The sequence below is a fragment of the Pleurodeles waltl genome, chromosome 1_1 (genome assembly GCF_031143425.1).
Source record: "Pleurodeles waltl isolate 20211129_DDA chromosome 1_1, aPleWal1.hap1.20221129, whole genome shotgun sequence".
In the NCBI taxonomy this organism is placed as follows: Eukaryota; Metazoa; Chordata; class Amphibia; order Caudata; family Salamandridae; genus Pleurodeles; species Pleurodeles waltl.
The window spans coordinates 945,942,588-945,963,125 of record NC_090436.1 but is presented as its reverse complement, the minus strand read 5'-3'; the positions used below and the strand labels follow the sequence as shown (position 1 = coordinate 945,963,125).

Below are 20,538 nucleotides of genomic sequence, written 5' to 3'. Positions count from 1 at the left end.
CACAGTTTTCTACGCATCTCCTCCTCTGCGGTCCCTTGTGGAAGATTTCAACGCAAACCAGGTACTTTGTGCTTGCAAGAGACACATTGCATTTTAAGAACTAACAACTCTATTTTTCATTACATAAGTGATATCTCAATGTGTACTTAGCAAACCTTGATCGTTTTGACCTTATTCTACTCAGATAAATATTCTAAATGTTTCAAAACCTGTGTGGTGTATTTTTGTGGTGTTTATACTGTGTTATCACATGATGTAGTGCACAAATACTTTACAAATTGCCTACTAAGTTAAGCCTGACTGCTTAGTGCCAAGCTACCAGAGGGTGGGCACATGATAATTTGGATTGTGTGTGACTTACCCTGACTAGAGAGAGGGCCCTTGCTTGGACTGCCAACCAAATACCCCATTTCTTACACATAGCATTTGAGCCTCTCCCAGATGTTGTAGACATCTACCTCATTGCCCAAGTGGTTGTGTGTGTATTCCAAAGTGTTGAGGAATGCTGTAATACATCCTTCTGTGAAGTTAGTAATATGTGTGTGCCATCACAAGGCACACACACAATCAATAATGCTATGGGAGTTTACCCTTGTGAAAATAGTTGCATCTACCTGCACATTGTCTGATTGAATGATAGATGTATTGCCAATAGTGTGGCCAGACATTGTTGGCATGGTATACCAGTATTTGTCCAGGGAGGGATAAGAACGTGGGCATAGACATATGCCTCAACACAAACACACTTGCTCTGTGGTCCAAGGATGCATTTGTTGATGCAGGTTACTGAGTAATGTTCCAGTGATGGAGAAGATGCAGGGCAGCCCCATACTGTCAGTGATAAGCAGCAGGCCAGTGGAACTGACTCAACACATATGTGTGTGTGGTAATAGACATAGCATAGGGTGTATGTGAAACACAATGTAAAGGAAGAGGGAAGTGCTAATAGTCTGGACCGAGTGCATGGCCCCACTCCCTCAAATGGCTTTGGCCATTAACACAAAGGGGCCAATGGAACAACAGTGGCGCAGCACCAGTTGCATCAATGCAGTCCTTGTGGCCCTCAGTCCACCCCTTACCGCTGCCCAGTGTGTGCCTAATGAAAATGAAAGCACAGCATGATGCAGGTAGGGTCCAACTGCATCTATTTATGTGTAGGTAAATGATGTACTCAGCAGGAGTTGCAACAGATCATCACAACTTCTGCTAAAGACATGGGGCCCCATCACATACATTCATATGCCCCCATATCACACTTGCTCTCAGCAGCCATTCAGAGTGCAGGAAATATGGAATTTGGGTATTTTTCATTTTTCCCAGTGGCTCATGCATTTGCCTCACAAACAGGTTTTGTGACCCCCTTTCATACATGATGTCTGGTACAGGCCTCATTTGGTGCTGCTCAATACCTAGGTGACCTATGCATGCATCACAACACTTTGAAATGGTTGTGTTGTGCAGGGAAAATGGTACATCTGCCCTGCATCAGCTTCATTATTATACAATTGAATTGCAGGCCTAAGGTGGCGCTGGGGCTCTTCATACAGGTAGCATGTGACATGTCCAGATCCACAACCATTACATGCAGCACTCAACTGTATCTGCAACTGCCACGCACAAGCAAAAATATGGACTTTCTATGGAAATGCGAGACTTAACTATTGTTACACCAATCTCTTTGCCCAGATGGTCCAGGATATCTTGCTCCCTGGTAATGAGGTCTGCCCAGCGGTGGTAGTTCCTTCCTGTCCCAAAGTCTCTTGTTAGGTGTGAAGCACCTTGCCCCACTGCAGCCTTCTTGCCTCTGTGGTGTAGCCTAGGATGACGCGGCTACCCAGTTCCAGCATCATGAGAAAGTAGTGCTGTACCAGCCATATAAATACCCCCAGCTCATCGGCTGACATTTTCACCATCCTCCCTTTCCCAGACACATTGGACTACAAATGCAGTTCACCCCCAAAAAAAAGAAATACCAAACTACTACCCCAACTAACCAATCAACTATACTATCCTAGACAAACACCCCACAATACAGAGACATAAACAGTACACGTACAATACAAAAGACAGGTTTAAAGACAAATATTACACAGCACCTACAGGACACAGCACAATAAACACTCAAACCACTCCAAACATTCCAAAACGTCTACAGCACCAGCTCCACACACCCTCACACAGTCACAGACAATAAGACTGTGAAGTGAAAGTGAAAGTAAACTCAGGGTATCATGTTTGCAGGCATGATGTCCTGTTTCATCAGTTCCTGGGCCTGTGCGTCACGTTTTCAGTCTTGCTTTCTTTTGTTTCTTTACACATGACAGTCATGCATTGATTTTTTTCACCTTTTGCGTGAAATTGCCTGTGAACTTGCGATAGATGTTTAGGGGATAGGCATCTTTTAGCTTAGGGGAATTGAATGGTATATGCGTATGCGTGAACAATTTTGACGCATGATAGTCATGTGTCGATTTTTCACCATTGTGCGTCAAAAGGCCTGTGAACGTCTGATTGCCGCTCAAGGCTCAGCGTCATTTTACTTACATTGCAGTGTTGATTTAATGCATTTTCGTAATTATTTTTGACGCATCACGGAATTGCTCGGAGTTTTGCTTTGTAGGCCTTGAGTGCACCCTGATTCACTTAACATGTCACATGGGCTGTGCTTCAGTGTTGTTTATGTGGTATGGCTACATGTTCATGACTATCCAGTAATGCCAGAAAGGGGACATTGGTATGTCGAAACCATAGGTTTATCTATGAGTTTGCTGCATGCGATTAATATTATCTTCTGCATATGTGCATGTGTATCTACACTGTGTCCACATACATGTAGGCACGTGTGCTATGTGTGTACATATGTGTATGAATACTAATTTGTTGGTTTACTACATTATTATGTCTGAGATACAAATGTACATATGCCTACAACACAATATATATGATGGCCTATGTCTAACACATGGTAAAGTATGTGACAACCATGACAATTTGTACTCAGATTATTCAGTGGACTAGGACTACATTGACATTACGTTACCCCTGGCAATTTGCGTGCGCATGTGTGTCCACTCTGTGGTGTGTTGCTGGATTTTACTTCATGTTGCTCTGCTACACGTGTGCCATTTGGTTCGCCATGCATCTTAGTTGCAGGGGATGTTATGTACACATATTTTAGAGAAGGGATGGTATATGCTATGTGTATGTGTGTAAAGGCATGTGTAGTGTCATTTCTGTAACATATGATTACAGTGGAATGTTCATGGGGTGTGAAACATCCCACTACTATCTTCCTACATTGACACATGTTGGAAGTTTACAAATGCATGTGTAGTCACATGAGTGCCACCTATGTTTCAGTTCGTCGGAACACATGTGAAGGTCATTTCTTTCAGTCACTGATCTTGTGATACCTATGCCCTTATTTTTGTGCTAGGTTGCATGTGTGCTGAGATATGTGGTATATGTTTGCAGGCCTCCAACTTGGCACTTACATTTGTCAATATCATGTTTGTTATGACTGTCACATACAATGGCATACCACTATGTAGTGGTGTTGCAGTCTGGCATAGATGCCAGCCTACTCATCATCACAACTGTATGAGTTTGTAAGGCAACATAAACCCATAGTTGCATGTGAAGGGGCAGGTTAATGGTGCTCCAGTTTAATCAGCCCCCTGTGCACATCCATCAGGCCCCTGACAATGTCATACGTCAGTGTAGCCAGAGCAGTGGTGTGTGGGTTTATTGAATGGGAACTTAGACTCTTTATGATTGCTACTCATCAGAACTAAGCAGAACTATGCAAACTCCCCAACAGACAGACACATGCACAATTTTGTTCATTCTGACCAGGATATCACATTTTCCTCAGCAGTACTTGATGTAAGCCTTCCCCTGTTATGTGCAGAGCTCTGGGTGCTTTCACATGTAGGACATGTCTCATTATTTGATGTCCTTAGTTGTTTCCATGGGCAGCTTGTTTAGGGGTTGTATATCTGTTGTCACTTCAATATTGAGAACATGCCAGGGTACAGATGGTGTTGTCTGTCACTGCCTCCTGTCATGGTGGCATGTGATGGGAAAATACCAAGGTATGCTAGTGGCCAACATGACTGGGTTATGCACTGACCTGGCTACACTCTCTGTACATATCTTAAATGTTGACATGTAGACATTGATGTGTTGTACAGTCAGTATTGGTCTATGTGTGTCCCTTCTCCATGTTTTCCTGCATTACTGGTAACGTATGTATTGTTTCCTACATTGCTCCTGTTCTTTAGGCTGCTTGCACTTTGTATACATCGTCTACAGAAACATTGTCTGGTCATTCATGGACAGGATGCAACATATGACTTGTGTTATTTGTAGATGTACACATCTCCCACTACTGGCTACTTGATAGTTACGGTTCCATTGGTGGTATTTGTGAGATGTAATGAGTGCCACGCACACATGACATTACACCTGCCACTTCACTTTTGTTGTCTCCAGGTGTCCTCCTGTGTTGTATTTGTAAGTATCTGTGGGTGTCTCTAAGCTGTCCATCCACATCCTCCGTTGAACATGGGTATGCATGTCTTCCAGCATGCCACAACCTAGGTAAATTTTACCATGACTGAATGATGTTGAGGTGTGACATCATCTCAGTGCTGTACTTTTCATTAGCCAAATGCAACATATATGGCTAGGCCTACTTCCACTCAGTTTGATGTTGTGTCTCTGACATTATTGAACAATGCTAGAGATAGTAGCACATCCCACACCTGATTTTGATGTTGAAGCCCAAAACATGTATGGTATAAATTGTTACTATTGCTACCATGCACTTGTTCTGTCATTTGAGTGACAGTGAGTGGTGTGTATTGCTGTGTGTTGTGTGATGTTGTTATACAGAACATACTAGGTAACATGCTGATACATGTCAAGCATTGTTGATACTGGCAAACCTATTGCTACAGAGGATATACATCAGTATATGAGTCTTCACATGTTTATCTGGATTTCCTCTAGGCATGTGTCAAGACAGTGGATTTGTGTGACAAGTGTGCAGCTCATGCACATAGTGAGTGTAACGCACTTTGCCTGCATTCTACCCAGACTATTATTTGGTAGTGCATTGTCCCATTAAATTCTTAGATGCTGACAATGGGCTATTTGTTTGGATAGTGATTCTGCACCCATAGCTGCTTATTTTGTCTGGCAACCCATTGCACATTCCACAACCAACGTGTGTGTGCCATACATGGGGCACAGTCCACCATTTGTTAGGGTTGTGCCCAATGGCAGTGCCAGGACATGATACCATGGGAACACTGTGCAGGCTCAGCATCTGACATTGGTTAGAATCACTGGAAAATTGCTGAAGGTCCACAGTTACCTATGATGTTCCATCCTTGTCACACATGTACCATGCAGGCAAAGCTGCAATCACCGTGAGTTGTGACAGTGTTCATTTCCAACATTACTTAATATTCATTTGTTGACAGCCCCTATCTTATGTGTGCCTCCCTTGCATTCATCCTGTTAGGCATGGTGTTGTTGTGGTGAATGGGCTAGGTATTAGCACCTTGCCCACTTGACAGCAAATTATATGTAGTGGGGCATGGATCTAGGCCTTCAGGAGTCACTTGCCCATGAATTGCGTGTCACCGATATGTGAGATGGAGGCAGTAGACCCGCTTACATCACAAACGATGTTGCTACCATACTTGTAACCTTTGTGTTTCTTACCTGCTCCCTGAGGTTTGAGTCACATTCCAATGGTATATGTAGTGGAGAATGAGAAGACCAAGGAGAATCAGGTGCAAAGTATTTTATTTGTGCTATTTACAATGTGATGTTGTTAGTCCAGTGACTATATATAGAAGTTCTCTACAATGTGGTCTCCTGTGAACTCCTGCAGCAGTGTTCTGTTGTTCCCCGTCCAAATAATCTGCTCCATCATCATCCTCCTCCTCATTGGGGACATCAATCTGGTCATCCTAGGGGACATTTGTTCTGACACAGATGTTGTGGAGGATTGCACATGCTGGTATGATTTTGCATACGAGTGGTGGAGCATACAAGAGGATTCCTCATGTCAGGGAAAGGCACCTGAACCTTGAATTCAGGATCCCAAATGTCCTCTCCACCACATTGCGTGTTCTTCTGTGCCCTTCGTTGTAGGCCCGCTCTTCCACCGTTGTGGGATTGGCAAACAGAGTCATAAGCCATGGCTGTATGCCGTACCCTTGATCAGCTGCAAAGGAAAGAGAAAAGATGTGTTGGTACAGCTTGATAGTGGTTTAGACCATATCATGGCAGTTGTTAGTTTTATTTGGGGTGGTGACTCAGACTTGCTTATGGTATAGTGTATGTTCCAGTTCTTGTGAAATGGTTTCATTGGACTGTGTTGATGGACATGACAATCTTGGGTAGTGGCTCAAGGCCCTGGGAATTTTCATATTGATCCCAAAATGATGTTTATAATTTAGGGATATGTGTTGTGTAGTCCATATTTTAAGCAGTGTTCTATTGTTAGAATGAACCTACCACCTCTTTGAACCACAATGGTGTCAGATGTTGAGACACCACAGTTGCCCTACAAAGCCAGACTGTGCCGTCCATGTTACCATGTAGCACTACGCATGCAGTGCGACACTTTGTGACCCTTTGTGGCAGTTGATGCTTGTGGCAGCCATCAAGTATATGAGGGTGTCTATCACACATTAGTAGGATGATGTAATTTGGTGCAGTAGTATCTCCTCGCTTCCAATACATGATTTCCGACAGACACTTTCTACAAATGCACAGTGCAGGCTTTAGGAGGGGGCACAGCTATTTTTCACATGGGTCCCTTAATAAGGTCAGGTATATCCTCTATGCTCCTCCTGAGTCCTACTATGACATCCATGATTGTTTCAGTTTTTTCACAAACTCTGCACCATGGTGTACCGTTTCTGGTATTCAGAACAGACATGGCGGTGTTAGGGGGCACTAAGGCGCATGTGAGGTGGCACTGGAGTAGGTGCTGCTCCATTTCTCATGATTCTGCCCCATGGACTTTAATGGCAGGTCATTTTGTATTCGTATGTGTGCAGCATACAGGTGTATGTGTACACTACAGGTATGTCAGGTATGTGTTGATGGTATGTAGTTGTTTATGGCACCACTTAGATAGCATTTGATTTAGGTTCTGCCAGAGGCTTGCCCACCATGATTTACGTGGGAATGTGCCTGTGTGTGACTTTCTTAAAATGGCCATGTCCTATGCCATTGACATGTCTGGGCCATTCTTTGTTTGGTGATCTGTATTTCGGTGTCAACCTGTGGACACTTGTAGTGGTTTGTGAGCAGCTTCTGTATGCAAAAGGTACTCGGCTCCACCTGTCCACACGTGATGTGCCAGTCAGAGTGTGGCTGTGTTATGTACATGTGGGTGTATGTGTATGTGAAGTGCAATGCATGCAGTGTCATGTGGCTGTTACATTTGGCATCCTTGGCGTGGTCTCCCATAGCTTTTTGGCTCTGTTTCCCAGGTTGTTGGTGTGTGCTGGGCTCTTTTTTTTCTGTTTTTGTTACTATGGGCACTCTACCACTGCTATCCAGTGCTAAAGGGCAAGTGCTCCTATGTAAAATGTATGTGTAATTGGCTTTCCATGATTGCCATATTTGATATACTAGTAAGTCCCTAGTACAGTACACTAGAGGTGCCCAGGGCCTGTAAATCAAATGCTACTAGTGGGTCTGCAGCACTGGTTGTGCCACCCGCATATGTAGCCCTGTAAACATAGCTCAGACCTGCCACTGCAGTGGCTGTGTGTGCAGTTTTAAACTGCTAATTTGACTTGGCAAGTGTACCCACTTGCCAAGCCCAAACCTTCCCTTTTTATACATGTAAGGCACCCCTAAGTTAGGCCCTAGGTAGCCCCATGGGCAGGGCATATAAAAGGTGGGACATGTACTTATGGGGTTTACATGTCCTAACAGTGAAATACTGGTAAATTCGGTTTTCACTGTTGCAAGGCCTAGCTCTCTCATAAGTTAACATGGGGGCTGCCTTTAAATATTGTTAAAGCGTAGATTCCCTTTGGGAGCAGATAGACATGTGGAGTTTGGGGTCTCTGAACTCACAATTTAAAAATACATCTTTTAGTGAAGTTGGTTGGTTTTTATATTGTGTGTTTGAGAATGCCACTTTTAGAAAGTAGGCAGTTTCTTGCTTAAACCATTCTGTGACTCTGCTTGTTTGTGGATTCCCTGTATGGGTCAGATTGACAGTTGGGCTGTTTGCACCTCTCTCTAGACAGTGACACAAGGTGAGCTAGGGTGTAGCCTGCATATCCTGATGAGCCATCTATGTTAGGAGGGAGGGGAAGAGTGGTCACTCACACCTGAAAGGGCTGTGCCTGCCCTCACACATTGCAGTCTCTAACCCCCTGGTGTGTGTCTGGGGCCTGGCCTGGATCTTGAAAACAACAGAGACTTCTCTTTGCAGTAGGTAGGCCTACTACAAAGGCAGAAAGGTGTATAATATGAGCCCACAAAACCTGTGAAAATTAGATCACTTGTGGAATCAAGAGGAACCTCTGCCAAGCAGAAGAGCTGAGGAGAAGTGCTGTCCGGTATGTGACTGTGCTTTGTTGGGCTATTTTGCAGTTGCTGTTTCTGCCTGTGAAAGGGGACAAAGACTGCACTTTGTTGAGCATTCCTGCTTGAAAAGAATCTCCAAGGGCTTGAACTGAGCTGGCCTCCTGTTGTTGAAGTCTCAGGGCCATCAAAGACATTCCCTGCCAGCACCTGGACTCTCTGCTGAGATTCTTGCCTTGCCAAGTGGTGCTCTGTCCAGTTCCCATCCATAGCACAGTTCTGTGATACCGTGCAACCGGATTTTCAACATAACATCACTGGGTGCGGAAAAACAACACAAAGCATGCCCGGACCCGAGGTGCCCATCCGGATCGACACATCGCTCTCTTGTGGGAGAGAAGAAATGACGCATGCAACCCAACTGGAGGAGGAACGATGCACGGTCTTGCTTGCGAGTGAGAGATCAATGCATCGCTGGCCTTTTCCAACACACATTCGCCTGTGCGGTGTTATTTTGATGCTACCCAGGAACATTTTTGTGCTAACAGCATTCTCACTGTTTTCTAAAGGATTAAGACTCTTGTTCTTTTAAAAATAATATCTTAAATTGTGTATGTTAGATTTTTGTCGTTTTGGTCTTGTTTTGTTTAGATAAATATTATCTATTTTTCTAAACATGTGTTGTGTCATTTTGTAGTGTCTTCACTGATTTACTGTGTCTGTTGGTACAAATAGTTTACACATTGCTTCTGAAGTTAAGCCTGCCTGCTCGTGCCAAGCTACCAAGTGGGTGAGCAGGTGTTAACTTAGGGTGATTCTCCTTACTGCCAACCAAATACCCCATTTCTAACAGCGGCATGTTGCATATGTGTTGTTGCCTGTACATCTGTGTACCCCTCCCCATGTGTATTTAGTTTGGTGTTTGTTTTGTTCATCCTAGATGGTTAGTGTGTTGTGTGTGTGTTATGATTGGTATGGTGCCTTATCAATGAGTAGACCGTTGCCATATTGGCCATCCTGGAACCACTCATAGATAGTGCAATGGCAAAAAATGCATGCATCATGGACACTGCTGGGATATTTAGCAAGGATGTTGGTGAAGAGCCCACGGTGGTCCACAATGGCCTGCACAAGAGAACAGCAAAAAGAAAAAAATAACTTACTCATATACATGTTTGCATTATGTAAGATAACTTTACAGCAGAAAAAGCAGACAAACCTGATTTAATATTTGCTCTAACACTGTCTGTAAACCACATCAAAGACTACATAACCTCATATATCACCCTACACCACTTCACATCATCGTGCATCACACAAACCCAGATAACCAAACATTGCCTTGCTCCTCACAACAAAAATTCCACACCAACCAATACCAGATCCCATCAGACCACAATACATGACATGCTCCATCGCCCCGCATCACAACATACCCCACAGCACCATTATTTTCTGCACCATACTCTGGTGTTTCTCCAACTGCCCCATTCAAGGCTGCAACACTTTTTGCTATTATAATTTTTTATTCTGCCTGAACTGCACACAGCACTCGCATTGCTTCTGACTGTCCTGGGTAGAGCCACCTTCACATCTCACAATATCCTCCTCCACCCTGTCCTTGCCCCTTTCATATAACCAAAGTCATTGTACACTGCTGTATCTGCTGCCCTCCTTCCAAGTTCATAAATTGTTCTGTTTTCTGTTATCCCTAACTTGCTGTTGCTACAAACAATGCCATCTGCTAAATGTAACATAAGGTGTTTGTTAATAACTTTTGCAGTGTACCATTTCTTTTGCCTCCTTGTGCTCCGGACCACACATAAATGTATAGTGAATCTCAATGCTGCTTTACGGAAAGAAAATTAAAAAATGTAAACAAGATTTTCCTCACCATGTGACAACTTAAAGCATACTGTATATTTAATCAACTGCATCACATAGCACTTCCCTTTGCCAGTGTAGGCCATCTAACACAACACCACTCTGCAATGCACAGCACAATAAGCCACTACAAACCACCATGCACTACATCTCCCAAACCAACAATACATCTATCTCATCACATTATAAAACAATTCCAGCTTCTCATTTAGGAACACTGATGGCCCACCAACTGTAAGATGCAGAGGGAAGACACATGCATCCAACTCCTACACCACACAACACCAGTGAATACCATCACATACCATAGATAAATCTGTTGACACATGCACCCCTTCCTATTCACATAGGTCAGTGCTTACATTGCAAGAACAGCATTCGCTGCTCACAAAGAGTTCAATGGAGGCATACCTCAAGCAGAAGATATGTCACGGGGAGAGGAAGCACATGGAACATTTGACCAATTAGACACAATTTATTTAAACAATACATGCAAGATAAACACACAAAACTAACAAGGACAACTGCTTTAACGATCAGATGGCGCAATACATTTCTGGGTATGTGCCCTCAGTCTGGCAGCCTTCCAATCTTGAACTTGTCATATTAGGTCTAATGTTGCTCTATCAGAATACCTGCTGTATGACAAATTATGCATTATGTCTGTGGCTCTACTGTTTCTATACTTATTGCTTTATGATGCTGAATCTATAATCTATGTTGCTGACACCTTTGTATTTCTCACTGTCTTATACATTTTCCATACATTCTTTTGTACTTTTCTGTGCTTCTGTCACCATCCTCAAGCCTTCACCTTTGTTTTAATGTTCAGAAATTTTGTTCAACCTCATCTTTCAAATTCAACTCTCTTCAATCTCTCAGAAATTCTATATCTCCCGGCACCCAAAGTTCCTCAATCAACATCCTCCTATAGTCTAACAGTTCATTCATTGTCTTCTGTTGTCTACACTGCTCTTTTCTACTGCTTGTTGGATTAACGTGTTCTCTACTAAATGCCCTTCCCTATTCGTATCTAGCTATGTCTTGCTGATATGCAACCAGTGCTATTGGCTTTCCATAACCATTATGTATTTGCTTGGACCTTTCTATTGTATACCTCCCACATATTGCAATACTCTCTACCTCTCCAATTCATACCAATGCTGTAAAGGAAATAGTCTGTTATGCTTTGCTGTCAGTCAATCCATATGTTGAACTCTACGTGGTGTTCAAACACCTTTCTTTGGTATAGTGCTCTGAAACTCCTTTGAGTGGAGTTAGTGCTTTATAAAACAAATAAATCAATAATGTTAAACCTGTGGGTGATGAAATCTAAATCCCTACAGTTGTACGTCCTTTAGACTTAACCCACCCTAAGGTTATAAATATCAACAGCATCAAGTGGGAACTGAAAGTAGTAAAGACTGGTGTTTTATAAATACTCCAAACTCTAATCATACTGAGCGTTGTCCCGCGAAGTACTCAACTTGTTCCAGTACCCTAACACTTACATCAGATACCCCTGCTCATATCATCTCCCTTTATGAGGTACAATTAATTCCAAATTTACAGACACAATAGTTAATTTGTTTAAAAAAGTACAGTTGTCCCAAATTTTGTTAGAAGCACACAGCCGGCGTCGAAGGTCGGGGGTGCAGAAAACAAAAACTATAGTTGTGTTTTACCTCATGCATCTTTAATCCACTACCAGACACCCCCTTCCTCTTTACTTCACTCTTTCAGGTTCTTTTTCATCCCTTGTGTCACTGTTTTCCCATCTTTCTCTCCTCCTTTGTTCCCCCTTTTGTGTTTTTCTAGCTATTGCTCTGTATCAAAGTTTCTTGAAAAAAATACGTTCTGATCTCTAAAAATACCTGTTGACGAGTCCCAGCTGGACCACCTCCTCAAATTAAACACTGTATACAGATGATTTTCAAATCCACCTCTGCCCCAATTAAGTCATCAGGTGAGGAAGCAAACATAACGACCGGCACAAAACAAATACCAATAGGATGACATACAATATCATGGGCTGTTTTGGAAAAGGTCGATAAGATTAGGGGCGGCCTGGATTAAACAGTATGAACTGACCTTAACACATGCCTGTAAGTGTATAAGCAACCCTTATAAAACTGAAATGCGTCATTGAGCTTTAAAATAGATCCCTTTTAAAAACTGCACTGGTTATTGTTATGACTGGTATATATACAATAGCAATGGGGGATGTAACCTAAGGTCTTGAAATTGTTATGGTTTTATTTTGGGTAAAACATTTAAATCAATAAAAGAAACTTTAAAAAATCCACTCCTCCCACTAAGTGAAGAGCTACCGTCACTTGAACGGGACAAAAGTTGAAATCCTGACAACTGCAATATCTTGACAGGCAATCTCCATTTTCAATGGTGAGCGAGTTAGGAACCAACTTTATTGGTGGGGGTAGCCTTGCTCTCCGCAAACTTCATATAAGTAGTTCATAGCGGCTTGTGAATGTGGTTGTGTGTATGATCTCTGAGAGGGGTTATACTTGTTAGCTCATGCTGATTATGCACAGGCCTCAATTTGTGCAGGGGGTGAGCACAGAAATATGTGTTTGTGTTTTGGGGTGTCATTTCATAGCATTGAGACTGCTTCAACCATTGATTGTGTCACACTGGGTTGCCACTTTATAATTTGACATCAACTAATCACATTTGACCATTTTCGTGGGAATTTTGGAGCAAGCATCTGTGTTAGGGTTTCATTTAACAGTCTCTGTCTGCATCAATCATTGATTATGTAAACCTTTGTGGTCACTTTATACTTTAACATCTGCTAATCACATTTGACCATTCTTGTGGGAAGTTTGGAGTAAACATCTGTGTTTTAGGGTTTCATTTCAAAATTAACTAGTTGGTTCTAATGAAAGGCACTTCTTTATTTTAAAAGCCACATTTCACCAGCCCCCTTTGGGTTAGACAGCAATGGGAAGGTTGGTTGTGTATTCTGATGAGCCAGACAGCTGGCACAGGGCTGTGACTATCTGAAAATGCCAGGAATGCCCTCTTAGAGTGAGGAACAATGCACACACTGGTAGGGCTACAATTTTACATATCCCATAGCCACAGACACTATGGCAAGGACCCCGACATGTGACTAACGTGTGTTCAGCTGATGTCACAACCCACGTGACCCCACCTACACCTACGTCACTTCCGGGGAAGGCTCTCAGTCATTGATGACATCACTATCTGGAGTGAGGCACCTGTCACTTTTGAGTTTGATAAGTAAATGTATCCCCGTATTCTGCTCATGCCGTTTGCCAAGTCAGTGTAAACATTTCTAGAATGTTCTTTAATAAAAAACTAATGGGATGAATGTTTATTTTTACAGTGTTCGCTGTGTCCTTATGCTTTAAGATCCTCACTATGGAGAACCTCAGCATCCATCAGCGCCTAAGGAAATTTCCTCACCTCAAGAATATAATCATTGTCATTCACCATGGCAAGTGTAAAGATAGTTACACTTATCTCTCGCTTACTAGAAATTTGAAACAATATTATGCAATAAAGAAAATTATGTTCACAAACATAGTGGATATTTTAATTTACAAATCAAACATTCAGTCTTGTGTCTTTTCTTGAAGGGCTTGTTATTTTAGCTTGTTGTACACATGGTCTGATTTCCAAAAGTACTATAAAAGTATAAGAGTATGTTAATGTTTCATTACCTCATGACCATGGAAATAAGAGAGTGCGAGTGTAAATGAAGTCAGTTTTTAAAATACGGTTTAAAACATTTAAACAACAGTAAGTATGCAATAAATAGGTTCATTGTTTTGGAGATAAGCTTTTCACACATTGCACGTTTAAGTGAATTTGATAATTTCTGAATTTGTAAATATTTGTCCAATGAAAGTAAGCCTAACTGCCATTAAATCATCATGTCATAAACTTTATGTTTAAAAGGAAAAAAAGCTAGATGACAGTATGCATGCATTTATATGCACTTTTTTTTTTACATGTGCATAAATATATTTCACAGAAATAACAAGTAATAATCAAGCATTAACAAACTACTGTGTGCTGATTTCTATATTTTACATTTCATGCATTCAAAGCAACTCAACATAAAGACACACTAGCAGAAAAGCATACAGTTGCAGGTATCTATGCATACATGACCCAACCCACTTTTAGACTACAGTGCACAGAGTCAGCACACATGGATGCAGATGCTCACACGCCAAAGACATACATTATTCAATGTTCAAGGACCAAACACTAACATGTATCAATGCATATGGGTGGCAAATATCCAGGTGCATGTGCAAAGGTACAACACACAGTCAGCACACATACTGGCATACACATCTCATAAACAGATATACATGCTGTCCTGCTCAATGGTGTAACTAAGAGGGGTGTAAAGGTCACTGGCATCTCTTCTGGTTTCTCTTTAGAGTCCTTGTGTGCCTTTTTCACTGCCCCACAGATGTGTTTATTTTTAAACGGTGTTGGACCTATTCATTTTACAAGGTCTCCCCCAGAATTTTGCCTTCTGTTGCTGAAACTGTTTTTGATGGGATTAAAACTCTGTGCACTTTACCACTGTTAACAAGTGCTAACATGCTTGTGGTCTATCCCTAAAGCATGGTACAATTGGCTTATGCCTGATTAATACATTTAATTTACTTATAAATGTTTAGTAAATGGTACTACATGTACCCTGGTCCTATAAAATAAATGCTACTAGTGGGCCTGGTTACACCCACAAAAGTAGCATTTTAAAGGATGTTTAAAACTGCATTTCAGGCTACAATGGCAGGCATACAACTGAATTTCAACCGGGCCAAATAACCCTTTGCTGGGCCGAAACCTTCCTTTTTAATAGGTATAAGCCAACCTTAAGGTAGGTCCTACAAAGCCCATAGTGCAGGGTACATGGAATTTAAAAAGTAGGATGTGTGGGCTTATGTTTCACATGTACTAGTAGTGAAAATCTACTAAAGTTGCCTTTCACTACTGTAAGGCCTATCTCTCCTATTGACTAAAATGAAGTTACCTTATTACAGTTAATAAGTTATAACCTTTGATTGGGAACAGATAAATATATGGTGTTTTCACTCACTTGAATGGTGATTTAAAATCTCCTTTAATGGAAAGTCATACTTTGTTACAATTCTGAAAATGCCACTTTTAATCAGTTGGCTTTTTCTTGCCCTAGCCATTGGTGGCTTCTGCCAGTGTACTGGGTCACATGACTGGGAATGGCTCTGCTGTTGGGTTTTTTGTATTGCTACCAGACAGTAACAAAAAGGGGACTTAGGTGTGGACAGGATGGCTCATCCTGACAAGTTAGCTGAGGGCAGAGCTCAGCCATGCTCTATTTTTCAGTTCAAAGGATTTTCCTCCAGAACACACAAAGAAACCCCACAGTAGTCATTTGTCACTCAAGACATCTTGGGGCTTTGACAGGGCAAGGGAAGACCTTTCTAGAACCATAGGTGGGGGTAAAAAGCCCCCCCAGTTCAAAGACTAGCACAAGGTATAAATATTTGTCCTCCAGAGCCACTCATAGGTACATCCTGGATCTGTGGACATTACAAAAAGACTACTTCGACCCCCGGAGGACTGCTCTGCTGCTACCAGACAACTGCCTTGCTCTCTGAGAATGAAGACTGGACCTGCTTCCTTCATCCCAGGCTAACATGTGTGATTTCCAGAGTCAGTTGACTGACCTCCTGTCCGAGTTATATGGACACAACTAGCTCTTGAAGACTCTGGGCAACTGACCTGCTGTACTGGACCTGCAATTGGACCTACCAAAGCCCTGCTGGCCTCTGGTGGAGTGAGTCCTTGATCCCCAAGAGACGCCACCAAAGGTCCTGGACCCTTAACTGGCATCAGTTGAGCACCTCCTGTGAAAGGCAGTGAAATCCTTAAGTTTTGGGCTCTTCGCGACTTGGCACTGGCCCGTTCGCACTGAAACTCTGCCCCCCACAACGTCCATCAATGCAAACTCCAGTGAACCTGATTCTTTGTGCTATAGCAACCGCCAGCAATGGCTAGAAATATGAGATCTGCACTTCACGCTACAGCAACAACAGCCTGCTGTGACTGCTAATGGGAAGCTTTAGCAATAACTGTCCACAACGCTGACCAGCTCTTTGCACTACAGCGATAGCAGACACCCTCCAGCTTGCTCTTCATGCTACAGCGACTGGACCCCTAGTGGAAACAGGGCACACCAACATACTCAATTTCTACATTTTGAACATCAAAACAATTCACAAAAATATAGAAACAAGTATACATCAAACAAACACACACATTTCAAAATATTTTATTTAATTCATAAACAAAAAAATACAAAACTTTAAATTGTATTTGTATGGGTGAAGGTTGGAGCAGTCAAACTTTAGTTTTATTTCTGAAAGATAAAGCAGTATGCTAGGCTTTAACATATCACTTTGGGTCTGATTTAGAGTTTGACAAAACGCCTGCTCATGTTTCTCCCACCTGATTTAGTGGCTGGACAGAGCAATAGTATGTCAATGATGGAACCTACTGTGGCTCCGTGGCCGATAAGCTCCACAAACAGTTTGATGGCCTATAGCCGTCAGAGTTAAGCCATCTGACCATTTGCCCAATTAGAAGGGGGCTGTTGGGTGTGTTTTCTGTCTGTCAGTCACCACCTGTGTTTGGGACTGTATATCTAAAAAATGACACCACAGCATGGGAGAAAGTAACATTTTGTAATAGTTGAAAGCTGGCTGTCGTGTTCTAAGGACCTAATGGAAATAACGAAAACCTTCACAGGACACTATTCAAAGTTAAAATCATAAGGATTTATTCAAATTTAGGAAGCATTACAGAAAGCAAAAAGGTTAATCAGGCAATTCAACAATTCCAAATGAGAGGTTTAACATAAGGTTTACTTCCAGAAATATTTACGTACATAATCAAATAGCAATTTGACATATGGACTACACAGTTTGATGGCAAGAAAAGTCCTCTAAATACTGGAAAGGATATCAATTTTCATTAATTGGAAACAGATATATCTTGTGAAGAGATTACTACAATACTTCATTTAGTTAAAAAAAGCAAATAACCAGGTCCAGATGGGTATTCAATAGAATTGTATTCATTTTCCTCTCACATTTTATTCCCAAAATTACATGATTTGTTTAATTACTTTTCTACAACACAGACAGCTCAGGGTATCTTTCAAAATGGAGTGATTTATTTAATCCCTAAAGGAGGTAGGGATCCTAGATTCTGTAAGAATTATAGGCCAAAATCCCTTTTTTATTGTTGATTGTAGGATCTTTTAAAAAAATATTGCTTTGCGTTTAGATCCATTCCTACCAGATCTGTTGAAACAAGAACAATATGGTCTTGTTAAAGGTCTTCTTAAGCAGCAGTTGCACTTGATGCTGAAAAAGTCTTTGATCATATGAATTGGCCTTTATTTTTTCAGTTCTTGAATTGGTTTGTCTTTGGTCCCAAAATTATCACTTTAATATCACTTTTGTATTCCTCTCCTCAAGCTTCTATATTTGTTAATGGTTTAATTTCCCCACTTTCAAGTTTAAAAGAGGAATTAGACATGGGTGTCCATTATCTCCTACATTTTTTATATTGGCACTTGAACCTTTTTTACCTAGAAAAAGAAAAAGGCTATTTACAAGGTTTCCTTTATGGTAAAAATCAAATCAAAATATTTGTGTTTGGAGATGACATACTGCTATTCAGTTCTAATCCAATTTTGCAATTTCCAATTTTTTCTTGATGAAGTGATCATGTTTTGATTCTATCAAAATTATGTTGGTTCCTGTTATTTTTTGCTCTATCTGTAATTCCTACAAATATACCATCTTACTCTTTCAAAAAAGTGATTACTTACTCACATCTTTCTTGTAAAATAAAGGGAAACCACGTATGTCCTTACTGAAGTTAAAAAAAGATAAACAGTACAGTGGAGTTAACTTTCCAGACTTTCAGATGTTTCACAATGCTTTTTGTTTAGAACAATTCACCTACTGGCTAATAGATAACATTGATGACCATTAGCCTCTATGGGCTCAGGTAGAATTATTTTCTCCTTTTTTATTCAAATAATTTATATTTTTCCCAACTACCCTCATGTGTGTTGCAACCCATACTCAAAAACACATGGAGATTAATGTACCTCATACTGTTTCCCTGTCTCAACAATAGAAATAATTTCTTAAATGCATCTATCTGGCATAATAAACGTATTCAAATTTAAAATAGAACAATTTGTTGAAAACCATGGAGTAAGAAAGGGTTAATATGGGTTCATCACAAATTTGAGGACAATACAGTACTATCTTTTTCTGATGCACAACATATATTTAAATACAAATTTAACACTTTACCACACATTTTATCTGCTATATATGATAAACTTCTGATCACTAATGCAGTCACGATATAAGACAACCACATTTTTAATACTCTTATTTCAAGACTGTCAGCATCCACACCATATAGAATCATTATGGCCCTCATTACAACCCTGGCGGTCGGTGTTAAAGCGGCGGTAAAACCACCAACAGGCCGGCGGAAAAAAAATGGAATCACGACCATGGCGGAAACCACCAACATAGACAGCCACTTTAACACTCCGACCGACACGGCTGTAGAAACACCGCGGCGGTAACCGCCAACAGACAGGCGGAAGACAATGTATCGGCCACTGTATTACAACAGGCCAATCCGCCACCTTTTCCGGGGCAGATTCACCGTGAACAAAAACACGGCGGAAACAGGACTTGGAAGGGAAAATGCTCACCTCTACACACCCCACGAGGAACCAGGATGCCATGAAGCCAGAACTCCATATACTACCTGCCTTTGTCTTCCTGCTCCTCTACCAGGAGCACGAACGCCAGTGGCGAAGACCACGGTGAGTACTGCACCTACGACACAGGGGAGGGGAGGGAAAAGAGAGTGACACACACACGCAACACGCAAAACACCCACCACCACCCTCACCCACTACAACACACACACAAATACATGTTGATACATTACAGTTACACCTGTTACTGCTGTTCCCACTGATGTGGTGGCTGAGGTGCTGGGTTGGGACCTGGAAAGGCGTGCCCTATGGGACTGAAGGGGTGAGGGGGGTGAGGGGAGGAGGTCAGGGTTGGATAGGAAAAGGTTTTTTTTTTACACACTGGGACGGGTAGATGGAGGGGGTTTGGGAGTGGAGGAAGAGGTAGTGGTTGTAGGAGGTGAACGTTTGCTGACTTTCAGTGAAGGTGCATGGGCTGGAGGCTGTTGTGAGGTGGATGGCTGTTGGGTGGGTGTGTGACTGCGTTTGTGTACCTTGGGAGGTGGGCTCACAGACACACTGGGAGAGGACACAGGGGATGTGTGAATGGTAGTGGGGGTGGTGAGTGCACGTGAGCGGTGTGTGGTGATGAGTGTGCTGGTGATGGATGTAGTGGATGAAGATGTGGTGCATGCAGGTGTGAGTGGAGACATGACAGGGAGAGAGGAGGGAGATGGGGGAGGGGGACACAGTGGAGGTAGTGGATGTTGGTATGTCTGCATGGGTATGATGCTTGAGTGAGTACCTGTGGGATGTGTGGTGCTTATGTTTGACAGAGCTTCCCTTGTGTGTTGAGGTGTGTGCATGCTGGTCTGATGGTGTGCTTGGGATAGGCTGAGGTACAGGGGTTTGGGTCTGGGTGGAGGAAGTTGGAGGGGGAGGCTGGACACAGGGACAATGGCTGCCATCAGTGCTGAGGCCAGAGTATGAAAAGCTTGCTGTTGGGCTGCCTGACCAGAATGAATGCCCTCCAGGTATGCATTCCTCTGTTGCAACTGCCTCCCTACACACTGGATGGCATTCAGAATGGTAGACTGCCCAACAGTGAGGTATCTGAGGAGGTCAATGGCCTCCTCACTGAGGGCAGCAGGGCTGGCAGGGGCTGAGGTGCCTGGGGCGAAGGAGATGCCCACCCTCCTGGGTGAGTGGCCACGGGGCACACGGTGAGGGGCTGCTGGGAGGGCAGTGACTGGTAGGGGGGGTGGCGGCTGTAACTGTAGATGCGGGGGCACAGA

General features: G+C 42.3%; 1 protein-coding gene across 2 annotated transcripts in view; it reads left to right on the top strand.

Moving 5' to 3' along the window:
- LOC138289633 (alcohol dehydrogenase 1-like) overlaps positions 1-14,051 on the top strand; it is a 385,600-nt gene extending 371,549 nt beyond the window's left edge. For both annotated transcript variants that reach the window (XM_069230190.1, XM_069230189.1), the window contains exon 9: positions 13,826-14,051. In XM_069230190.1, the coding sequence (XP_069086291.1) occupies positions 13,826-13,850 (25 nt within the window). In that variant the 3' untranslated portion in view covers positions 13,851-14,051. The remainder of the gene's footprint in view (positions 1-13,825) is intronic.
- The last annotated feature ends 6,487 nt before the right edge of the window (positions 14,052-20,538 follow it).